The sequence below is a fragment of the Bombina bombina genome, chromosome 7, assembly GCF_027579735.1.
Source record: "Bombina bombina isolate aBomBom1 chromosome 7, aBomBom1.pri, whole genome shotgun sequence".
Classification (NCBI taxonomy): Eukaryota; Metazoa; Chordata; class Amphibia; order Anura; family Bombinatoridae; genus Bombina; species Bombina bombina.
The window spans coordinates 523,627,276-523,639,618 of record NC_069505.1 but is presented as its reverse complement, the minus strand read 5'-3'; the positions used below and the strand labels follow the sequence as shown (position 1 = coordinate 523,639,618).

At 45.7% G+C, this 12,343-nt stretch overlaps 1 protein-coding gene across 1 annotated transcript; it reads left to right on the top strand.

Annotated features, from left to right (window-relative positions):
* Positions 1 to 9,301: 9,301 nt before the first annotated feature.
* On the top strand, positions 9,302 to 10,341 carry LOC128636488 (antifreeze protein Maxi-like). Its single transcript, XM_053689498.1, has 2 exons — positions 9,302 to 9,451; positions 9,577 to 10,341. The coding sequence occupies exons 1-2, from the start codon at positions 9,302 to 9,304 to the stop codon at positions 10,339 to 10,341; spliced, it is 915 nt and encodes a 304-aa protein (XP_053545473.1).
* The last annotated feature ends 2,002 nt before the right edge of the window (positions 10,342 to 12,343 follow it).

Genomic DNA, 12,343 nt, shown 5'->3' with positions numbered 1-12,343 from the left:
GATGCTGCCTGCAAGGGGTTCTGTGTAAGGGGAGGGAGGCTGACTACCTCTGCTCCCAGGGGATGGCTCTGCTGCTGGGGAGAGTGACCAACTGTCTCTCCTCACAGGAAGGGGTTCTGCTTACGGGGAGGGAGGACGACTACCTCTGCTCCCAGGGGATGGCTCTGCCACTGGGGAGAGAGACCGACTGTCTCCTATCGCTGCTCCTAGCTCTGCCGCTGGGGAGAGAGACTGATGGTCTCCTCATCCAGGAAGGTGTTCTGCCGCTGGGGAGAGTTATTGACATTCATCTCTCCCTGCAAGGGGTTCTGTGTAAGGGGAGGGAGGCTGACTACCTCTGCTCCAAGGGGATGGCTCTGCCACTGGGGAGAGAGACCAACTGTCTCCTCTCCCTGCTCCTGGCTCTGCCGCTGGGGAGAGAGACTGATGGTCTCCTCATCCAGGAAGGTGTTCTGCCGCTGGGGAGAGTTATTGACATTCATCTCTCCCTGCAAGGGGTTCTGTGTAAGGGGAGGGAGGCTGACTACCTCTGCTCCAAGGGGATGGCTCTGCCACTGGGGAGAGAGACCAACTGTCTCCTATCGCTGCTCCTAGCTCTGCCGCTGGGGAGAGAGACTGATGGTCTCCTCATCCAGGAAGGTGTTCTGCCGCTGGGGAGAGTTATTGACATTCATCTCTCCCTGCAAGGGGTTCTGTGTAAGGGGAGGGAGGCTGACTACCTCTGCTCCAAGGGGATGGCTCTGCCACTGGGGAGAGAGACCAACTGTCTCCTCTCCCTGCTCCTGGCTCTGCAGCTGGGTAGAGAGACCAACTGTCTCCTCTCCAAGGAAGGGGTTCTGCTTACGGGGAGGGAGGATGACTACCTCCGCTCCCAGGGGATTGCTTTGCCGCTGAGGAGAAAGACTGACTGTCTCCTCTCCCTGCACTTGGCTCTGCCACTGGGGAGAGAGACTGACTGTCTCCTCTCCCGGGAAGGGGTCCTGTGGGTGGGGAGAGAGGTCGGTGACCTCCACTCCCTGGTTTCCTGTTGCAGGTGCTGGGCAGTGGCCGACGGCTCTCTGCCCTGTTGCCAGTGCTACTGCTGGGGTGGCTCCCTGGTCCAAGACCATAAGCTCGGAGCCAGACTGCTGATCGGGCCTTTTTTATTTGTTGCCACTCCTCCAAGGTTGAGCTCCATGAATCCCAGAGTGCTGCACCCCAGATCTGTTTAGCCTCGGCACGCTGCTTAACGAGATCTAGCAGCTGCACCCCAGATCTGTTTAGCCTTGGCACGCTGCTTGATGAGATCTAGCAGCCTCTGGTATTCCTTGACCAGTGCCTCTTCCTGGTCACTTATAAAATCCAGATCGTCTAGTAGCCAGGATTCCTCCAAGAGATCCAGCAGTTTCTCTTAGAGCCCAGCGATATCCTCCAGACCCTGGTCCGTCTCGCTCCCAAAGTGTGGGTCCTCTGTCCTTTTTGTAAATAGCAATCCAGGGTCGCCAAAGCCCTCGTGGGGGAGCCATCCTCCAGCCATGGCTGCACTTGCATAGCGAGCCATCGGAGGACCCGGTAGCCGTCCTCCACCCACATCTCTGTCTGGAACAGTCTATGTAGGACAGATAGCCATTCCTTCATTGGCTGTTTTGCCAGGAAAGGCACTCGCAAGGTCAGCTGAACCCGGAACCTCATGTCATTCATGGGGAGTACCTTTCCATCGTCCCGCTCCTGTTAAAGAGCCTCCCACCAGAGGTTCGGGCGGATCAGGTCCCTCTGTTCCAGCTTGACCTATAGGTAAATAGGACCGTCCAGTACTCTCCTTAGAAACTTGGCTTCCATAGTTACCGGCTACTGTGGCCCTTCTCCTCTGTCAGCAGGAATCGTGAGCAGATCCCACCGCTGCCAGAAAATGTGACGGATACCCTGATTACCCCGGCTGGGTAGCTCTGCCAAACGGATCCTGCTTCCTCCCTGCTGACTGCAGCTATGTAGCTGGCAAGTGACCACAGCCTTTAGCCACCACTGATGCCCGACAGCACCAGTATTCAGGGCAGACTCCGGCTACCCCGACTAGGTAGCTCTGCCAGAGATACCTTCCTCCCCCAGACAAGGGGCTGCTATGTAGCGGAGAAGAAGTGATTTCAGCAATCCCCACCCAAATAACTAGCATTTAAGTGGAACAAAAAAGAACTGAATTTATTGGAAAACACACACTCCTTTTATACACAAAGCTGCTCTTGATAAGACACTGGACAATCCCACAATTTTCCCGCCATTCCTGCCCCTACAGACAGACCGGCGCCTCGGTCCCCAAATGCCACAGTACAAAAAGTGGCATGATTCATTACTGGGGACCAAAGATACAGTCCGTTGAAGTTATGGGGGTAGGGGTGTCTAAAACCCCCGGTTCCCAAAGGAGCTCCCCTTCAGTAATTCTCCCACCTCTTGTCCTCCCTAGGGGCTACCAATCCCCAAAAGGGCGGAGCTCTGGAGCAAAGGGCCGCTGGAGCGACCAGGGGTAAAGTTAGCAGGTGTCCTGCTGTTCTGTGGCCGCCCGGCCAGCCTGAGAGGGTTTAGGCGGGTGTCCGTTGTGAGGCGGCCGACCGGGAGTTCCAGGAGCCCAGCCAGCCTAGGAGGGTTTTTCTGGTCAGAGACCACCACCCCTGGGTCCTGGGATTCTGTGGGACTGGGGCTACTATGGAGGCGCCGGTCTGTCTGGAGGGGCGGGAATGGCAGGAAAATTGTGGGATTGTCCAGTGTCTTATCAAGATGAGCTTTGTGTATAAAAGGAGTGTGTGTTTTCCAATAAAATCAGTTCCTGTTTCACCTGAATGCTACTATGTCTAGTTATTTGGGTGGGCTCCTGCTAAAATCACTTTCCTGGGCTACATAGCAGCCTGTTCCAGACAGAGGAAGGACCCTCTAGCAGAGCTACTTAGTCTGGGTAGCTGGAGTCTACCACAGGGTAGGACCCTAAATACAGGTGCTGTCGGGCATCAGGGGTGGCTACAGGCTGTGGTCACTTGCCAGTTACATAGCTGCAGTTGGCAGGGGGGAAGCAGGACCCAGTCGGGGTAGCCGGGGTATCCGTCACAATGGCCAAGTGAGAAGGGTTTAAATGTTTGCTCTCCATGGGGTGGGAGAGCAGGTGGTGAACTTCTAGTGGCAAGGGGTTCCCTAGAACCAGGTGGAAGGAGACTCAACAGACTCAACAGGTATTAGGTTGTGTCCATAGAATTGACGGCCATATTAATAGTTAGGTGAGCTAGCACCGTTCAATGGTCCCGTTTATGGGATGGTCATGTTTTTTAGGATAACAATTTTAATAACAAGGTTATTTATGGTTATTGATAAAGTGGTTATTTATATGATGTTAAAGTTATATATTTAATAAAGGTGCTGCAGCGAATTTATACCAAAATCACGAGTCTAGTGTCTTTATTATATGAACGTAATGGAAGGGATTGTGAGGTTTTAGAAGGTAAATAGGGTAGGAAATTGACAACTTAGAAGGTCAAAAGGGTTCCTGGAAGGAGGCAGGCCTAACTAGAGGGGACTTATACCTGGAGGGAGGGAGGAAGAGGCACTGGGTTGGTGAAAAATTAAGAAAGAGGTTGAGTGTAAGGAGGCACTATATAAGGGGTTGAGTGGGAAAAGCAGCAGATCACTGAATAATTTAGTAGTGACAGCATCTCCCTCCTGCCCACCCTTTTATAGGCATTGTTTTTTTTTTATTCCTTTGTTGTCGCAGCTACATGGCAGGGGTGCTAGTTTGCTCCCAATCATGCATAGAATATGGCCAAGTGAGAAGAGTTAAAATGTTTGCCTCTCCATGGAGTGGGAGTGCAGGTGGTAGACTTTTTGGGGAAAGTTTTTTTTTTTAATTTTTACAATTGATTATCCAGATATATACAGTTGTCCCATGACTAGATATCACATGGTTGTCACATTACTCTAAAAGTATATCACATGGATGTCATATGACTCTTAAGAATTTAAAAGAATGTGAAATGATTCTCCAGATATATACAGTTGTCACATGACTCTCTAAATATCACATGGTTGTCACATGACTCTTAAAAAATCACATAATTGTCATATGACTTTTTAGAATTGAGAGGGAAGTCAAATGATTCTCCAGATATATACAGTTGTCACATGACTAGATATCACATAGCTGTCACATAACTCTATTAATATTGCATGGTTGTCATATGACTCTTTAGAATTGAAAAGAATGTGAAATGGTTCTCCAGATATATACAGGTGTCACATGACTATCTAAATATCACATGGTTGTCACCAGGGCCGTCTTTAATATGGACTGGACCCTGGGCAAAAAGTTTCTTAGCCCCGCCCCCCCCCCTACCCCATGCAATTTCGCTCTCCACCCCAACAAACAACTAAATCAATTTTTTTTTAATTATTAACCCAGCAGTGGATCATCCACTGCTGGGCTAATCATTTAAAAAAAAAAAAATGAAATAAATTGCAATATGTGAAACTGGACCTAAGCAGTACTAATAAGTAAATAAATATATAAATTCCTCCACTGTGGATTCATTTAATACTCTTTTGAATGTGATTCTGGTGTGAGGTTAGCTGGTTAAAGAGATTTAGGGCAGCCAACAGGAGCAAAGCAAGGTAAAGACTGAGGAGAAAGCATGGAGGTGCAGACAAATATACGTTTACTGACTAGAACAGCAGAACTACTATGGGAAGCTGTAAAATCTGAGACAGAGAGAAAATTTAAACTATAAAAAATAAACCTTACATTAATGTGTGAAGTATCAGCATGACACTATACATCAGCCACAGCAGCACATGTCACGTCTTTGCTAGGAACAAGTTCCCTCTCACCCTGCACTAGACAATGCTGCATGGGGAGGGGCGTGCGTGCACTCACTTATTCTTCCCACTGACACCTTTCTACAAAGCACTGTTCCCCTAACAAACTTCAGTTAGTTGATCTTAGGGCCACAGCAGAAACAGCAGGGCTAAGGGGACCAGCAGACTGGATGCTGTATGTCCAAGGCTGCATGGATACAGTGTGAGATGAGTCACACAGCCTCAAGACTGAAGAGAGCAGTGTATGCAGCTGCACAGATGCTCAAATCCTCACGTGCCTGCCGCGCCAGCTTTCTGCTGCATGCGCCTACAGTCAGCCCTACCCAGAAACAATCCCCACAACCAGAGCAGTTGCATGGTAACAGTGGTAACCCCAGTAGGACCTTTTCTGATGCAGTGGGAATGGCTGGATGCCGAGTTAGGGCTTAGCATTCAGCGCTACACAGTGCTCATCTAAAAACATAATTTATGCTTACCTGATAAATTTATTTCTCTTGTAGTGTATCCAGTCCAAGGATCATCCATTACTTGTGGGATATTCTCCTTCCCAACAGGAAGTTGCAAGAGGATCACCCACAGCAGAGCTGCTATATAGCTCCTCCCCCAACTGCCATATCCAGTCATTCGACCGAAACAAACAGAGAAAGGAGAAACCAAAGTGTGCAGTGGTGACTGTAGTTTAATTAAAATTTAGACCTGCCTTAAAATGACAGGGCGGGCCGTGGACTGGATACACTACAAGAGAAATAAATTTATCAGGTAAGCATAAATTATGTTTTCTCTTGTTAAGTGTATCCAGTCCACGGATCATCCATTACTTGTGGGATACCAATACCAAAGCTAAAGTACACGGATGATGGGAGGGACAAGGCAGGGATTAAGCGGAAGGAACCACTGCCTGAAGAACCTTTCTCCCAAAAACAGCCTCCGAAGAAGCAAAAGTATGAAATTTGTAAAATTTGGAAAAAGTGTGAAGCGAAGACCAAGTCGCGGCCTTGCAAATCTGTTCAACAGAGGCCTCATTTTTAAAGGCCCAGGTAGAAGCCACAGCTCTAGTAGAATGAGCTGTAATCCTTTCAGGGGGCTGCTGTCCAGCAGTCTCATAGGCTAGGCGTATTATGCTCCGAAGCCAAAAGGAAAGAGAGGTTGCTGAAGCTTTTTGACCTCTCCTCTGTCCAGAGTAAACGACAAACAGAGTAGATGTTTGACGAAAATCTTTAGTAGCTTGTAAGTAAAACTTCAAGGCACGGACTACGTCCAGATTATGTAAAAGACGTTCCTTCTTTGAAGAAGGATTAGGACACAATGATGGAACAACAATCTCTTGATTGATATTCTTGTTAGAAACCACCTTAGGTAAAAACCCAGGTTTGGTCCGCAGAACTACCTTATCTGCATGAAAAATCAGATAAGGAGAATCACATTGCAAGGCAGATAACTCAGAGACTCTCCGAGCCGAGGAAATAGCCATCAAAAAAAGAACTTTCCAGGATAAAAGCTTAATATCAATGGAATGAAGGGGTTCAAACGGAACTCCTTGAAGAACTTTAAGAACCAAGTTTAAGCTCCACGGGGGAGCAACAGGTTTAAACACAGGCTTAATTCTAACCAAAGCCTGACAAAATGCCTGAACGTCTGGAACCTCTGCCAGACGCTTGTGCAAAAGAATAGACAGAGCAGAAATCTGTCCCTTTAAGGAACTAGCTGATAATCCTTTGTCCAAACCCTCTTGGAGAAAGGACAACATCCTAGGAATCCTAACCTTACTCCGTGAGTAATTCTTGGATTCACACCAATAAAGATATTTACGCCATATCTTGTGGTAGATTTTCCTGGTGACAGGCTTTCGTGCCTGTATTAAGGTATCAATGACTGACTCGGAGAAGCCACGCTTTGATAGAATCAAGCGTTCAATCTCCATGCAGTCAGTCTCAGAGAAATTAGATTTGGATGATTGAAAGGACCTTGTATTCGAAGGTCTTGTCTCAGAGGTAGAGTCCATGGTGGAAAGGATGACATGTCCACTAGGTCTGCATACCAGGTCCTGCGTGGCCACGCAGGCGCTATCAGAATCACCGATGCTCTCTCCTGTTTGATCTTGGCAATCAGTCGAGGGAGCAGAGGAAACGGTGGAAACACATAAGCCAGGTTGAAGAACCAAGGCGCTGCTAGAGCATCTATCAGCGTCGCTTCTGGGTCCCTGGACCTGGATCCGTAACAAGGAAGCTTGGCGTTCTGGCGAGACGCCATGAGATCCAACTCTGGTTTGCCCCAACGATGAATCAATTGAGCAAACACCTCCGGATGGAGTTCCCACTCCCCCGGATGAAAAGTCTGATGACTTAGAAAATCCGCCTCCCAGTTCTCTACGCCTGGGATATGGATCGCTGACAGGTGGCAAGAGTGAGACTCTGCCCAGCGAATTATCTTTGAGACTTCTAACATCGCTAGGGAACTCCTGGTTCCCCCTTGATGGTTGATGTAAGCCACAGTCGTGATGTTGTCCGACTGAAATCTGATGAACCTCAGTGTTGTTAACTGAGACCAAGCCAGAAGAGCCTTGTATATTGCTCTTAACTCCAGAATATTTATTGGGAGGAGTTTCTCCTCCTGAGTCCACGATCCCTGTGCCTTCAGGGAGTTCCAGACTGCACCCCAGCCTAGAAGGCTGGCATCTGTTGTTGCAATCGTCCAATCTGGCCTTCAAAAGGACATACCCTTGGACAGATGGACCCGAGATAGCCACCAGAGAAGAGAATCTCTGGTCTCTTAATCCAGATTTAGTAGAGGGGACAAATCTGAGTAATCCCCGTTCCACTGACTTAGCATGCATAATTGCAGCGGTCTGAGATGCAGGCGCGCAAATGGTACTATGTCCATTGCCGCTACCATTAAGCCGATTACTTCCATACACTGAGCCACTGACGGGCGTGGAATGGAATGAAGGACACGGCAAGCATTTAGAAGTTTTGATAACCTGGACTCCGTCAGGTAAATTTTCATCTCTACAGAATCTATAAGAGTCCCTAGGAAGGGGACTCTTGTGAGTGGGGATAGAGAACTCTTTTCCGCGTTCACTTTCCACCCATGCAACCTCAGAAATGCCAGAACTATCTCTGTATGAGACTTGGCAATTTGAATGTTTTACTTCGGTATCAGCAGCATTTTCTAGCAAATTCCATGCCTAGAAAAATATTTTAACTGCACATACCTTATTGCAGGGAAACCTGCACGCCATTCCCCCTCTGAAGTTACCTCACTCCTCAGAATATGTGAGAACAGCAAAGGATCTTAGTTACTTCTGCTAAGATCATAGAAAACGCAGGTAGATTCTTCTTCTAAATACTGCCTGAGATAAACAGTACACTCCGGTACCATTTAAAAATAACAAACTTTTGATTGAAGAAATAAACTAAGTATAAAACACCACAGTCCTCTCACGACCTCCATCTATGTTGAGGGTTGCAAGAGAATGACTGGATATGGCAGTTGGGGGAGGAGCTATATAGCAGCTCTGCTGTGGGTGATCCTCTTGCAACTTCCTGTTGGGAAGGAGAATATCCCACAAGTAATGGATGATCCGTGGACTGGATACACTTAACAAGAGAAACAGCACGTGGCAATAGCTTGGCATGTCACATGACACCGGCACGGTCTGGCACAGTTTTTAAAAATAAAAAAAATATATAAGCAGAGTACTTTTGACTGTGACAATATTAGGACTGAATGTGTGTGTTCCCCATGTCACACCAGCAGTCGGGTATGTGTTAAAGACGGCCCTGGAGCTTGTGTGTGATTTTAGTAATTGTGAGCTTGCTGTGAATGCTGCTAGTAATTGTGAGCTTACTATGAGTGCTGCTAGTAATTGTAAGCTTGCTGTGAGAGCTGCTAGTAATTGTGAGCTTGCTGTGAGTGCTGCTAGTAATTGTGAGCTTGTGTGTGATGCTAGTAATTGTGAGCTTGTGTGTGATGCTAGTAATTGTGAGCTTGTGTGTGATGCTAGTAATTGTGAGCTTGCTGTGAGTGCTGCTAGTAATCGTGTGCTTGCTGTGAGTGCTGCTAGTAATTGTGAGCTTGTTATGTGTGCTGCTAGTAATTGTGAGCTTGTTGTGAGTGCTGCTAGTAATTGTGAGCTTGTTGTGAGTGCTGCTAGTAATTGTGAGCTTGCTGTGAGTGCGGCTAGTAATTGTGAGCTTGCTGTGAGTGCGGCTAGTAATTGTGAGCTTGTTATGTGTGCTGCTAGTAATTGTAAGCTTGTTATGAGTGCTGCTAGTAATTGTAAGCTTGCTGTGAGTGCGGCTAGTAATTGTGAGCTTGTTATGTGTGCTGCTAATAATTGTGAGCTTGCTGTATGTGCTGCTAGTAATTGTAAGCTTGTTATGTGTGCTGCTAGTAATTGTGAGCTTGCTGTGAGTGCTGCTAGTAATTGTGAGCTTGCTGTATTGTATGTGCTGCTAGTAATTGTGAGCTTGTTATGAGTGCTGCTAGTAATTGTGAGCTTGCTGTGAGTGCGGTTAGTAATTGTGAGCTTGCTGTGAGTGTGGCTAGTAATTGTGAGCTTGCTGTGAGTGTGGCTAGTAATTGTGAGCTTGCTGTGAGTGCGGCTAGTAATTGTGAGCTTGCTGTAAGTGCTGCTAGTAATTGTGAGCTTACTGTTTGAGCTGCTAGTAATTGTGAGTTTTTAGGACTCTTGGGCCCCTCAACAGAGACTGGGCCCTGGGCAGCTGCCCCTTTTGCCCTGTGTTAAAGACGGCCCTGGAGCTTGTGTGTGATGTTAGTAATTGTGAGCTTGCTGCGAATGCTGCTAGTAATTGTGAGCTTGCTGCGAGTGCTGCTAGTAATTGTGAGCTTGCTGCGAGTGCTGCTAGTAATTGTGAGCTTGCTGCGAGTGCTGCTAGTAATTGTGAGCTTGCTGCGAGTGCTGCTAGTAATTGTGAGCTTGCTGCGAGTGCTGCTAGTAATTGTGAGCTTACTGCGAGTGCTGCTAGTAATTGTGAGCTTACTGCGAGTGCTGCTAGTAATTGTGAGCTTACTGTGAGTGCTGCTAGTAATTGTGAGCTTACTGCGAGTGCTGCTAGTAATTGTGAGCTCGCTGCGAGTGCTGCTAGTAATTGTGAGCTCGCTGCGAGTGCTGCTAGTAATTGTGAGCTTGCTGCGAGTGCTGCTAGTAATTGTGAGCTTGCTGTGAGTGCTGCTAGTAATTGTGAGCTTGCTGTGAGTGCTGCTAGTAATTGTGAGCTTGTGTGTGCTGTTAGTAATTGTGAGCTTGTGTGTGATGCTAGTAATTGTGAGCTTGTGTGTGATGCTAGTAATTGTGAGCTTGCTGTGAATGATGCTAGTAATTGTGAGCTTAATGTGAGTGTTGCTAGTAATTGTGAGTTTGCTGTGTGTGCAGCTAGAAATTGTGCGCTTGTGTGTGCTGCTAGTAATGGTGAGCTTGCTGTGAGTGCTGCTAGTAATGGTGAGCTTGCTGTGAGTGCTGCTAGTAATTGCGAGATTTCTGAGTGCTGCTAGTAATTGCGAGATTTCTGAGTGCTGCTAGTAATTGTGTTTGCTGTGAGTGCTGCTAGTATTTGTGAGATTGCTGTGAGTGTTGCTAGTAATTGTGAGCTTGTTATGTGTGCTGCTAATAATTGTGAGCTTGTTATGTGTGCTGCTAGTAATTGTGAGCTTGTTATGTGTGCTGCTAGTAATTGTGAGCTTGTTATGTGTGCTGCTAGTAATTGTGAGCTTGTTATGTGTGCTGCTAATAATTGTGAGCTTGTTATGTGTGCTGCTAGTAATTGTGAGCTTGTTATGTGTGCTGCTAGTAATTGTGAGCTTGTCATGTGTGCTGCTAGTAATTGTGAGCTTGCTGTGAGTGTTGCTAGTAATTGTGAGCTTGTTATGTGTGCTGCTAGTAATTGTGAGCTTGTTATGTGTGCTGCTAGTAATTGTGAGCTTGTTATGTGTGCTGCTAGTAATTGTGAGCTTGTCATGTGTGCTGCTAATAATTGTGAGCTTGTCATGTGTGCTGCTAGTAATTGTGAGCTTGTCATGTGTGCTGCTAGTAATTGTGTTGCTTTTTAGAATGACCAGCATTTTCCCATTTGACTTACATTTTTTAGTCGATTGATTCATCTGTTCATGTGATTTTGTTAATTACTGTGAACTACTTGTGACTGATATCATTCAGTGTTTACTCCCAGTAAGTTCCCCATGAGTGAGGTCTCTTAAGCCAGCGCAAAGGTGTTTTTTGTTTTATTTTTTTGATGGGCTAACTAGCGTGCACGCCGTTTCTCCCCTTTTATCTGTGTGTGAGTATTTGTGGTTTGTGTGCTGTATGAGAGTGTGTGTGGTGTGTGTGTGTTATTACCTTTTACATCACCTTAAAGCAGTCTGGTAAGTGTAAACGCTTTACTGGAGCTTAGGGGGGGTAACATATAAGCATCTGATAAGAGTTAATGAAAGGATGATAATGCAGCTGCTTTGAATACAATGGTATTCAAAGCAGCTGCAGGATCACCCTTTCAAATTGTGCTGGGCTCTGTCCTACACCCCCACTAGGAGGTTGATTTCTGCTGCTATTGTTTACATAGCTTTTCTAGAAAATACTGTAGTATTTACATTTTTAGTATAAGTGGTGGTCTCAACAGGAAAAATCAGATATTTCAAATGACAAAATAAAGCTAAATTTAACACACTTTACCCAGTAAAAAAATTGATTTCTAAAGGACAGAGAATTCTACTGTACAATGTTCCTTTACTATTGTCATTGCAGTGTTTGGAAAAAATAGTAACCCCCCCCAATTTTGGTAGTTTATACTCAAGGGTTTTTGTCTGCTGTCAAAAATCTTACATTTTTATTTATTTCGCTTCACCCCTCTTCTAACACTGATATCATTGCACTTAAAAGGGACATTAAACACTAAATACATTTTATAAGCATAGTACTGAGGTTATTACCAGCATCCCTCTAGTCATGGGAGCCACCATAACGGTAGTACTCATGATTAAAAGGTGTTAAGGGACACTGAACACAATTTTTTTTCTTTCGTGATTCAGATAGAGCATGAAATTTTAATTAACTTTCTAATTTACTCCTATTATCAATTTTTCTTTATTTTAAAAGCAGGATTTTAGGTTCAGCACCATGGATAGCGCTTGCTTATTGGAGGCTGACATTTACCCACCAATAAGCAAGCATAACCCAGGTTCTCGGCCAAAAATGGGCCGACTCCTATGCATCACATTCCTGCTTTTTAAATAAAGATAGCAAGATAAAGAAAAATTGATAATAGGAGTAAATTAGAAAGTTGATTAAAACTGCATGCTCTATATGAATCATGAAAGAAAAAATTTGGGTTTAGTGTCCCTTTAACTTAACCAGAAGGAAACAATTAAACGGGGGGTTATAGCACAAGATAATGTGTATGTTTTCTAGACCAGACTACTACTCTACTACATCAAAAAACAAAAACAAAACAACCAACAACAAGACAAAATAATTAATGGAATATAATAAAATAAAAGCTCC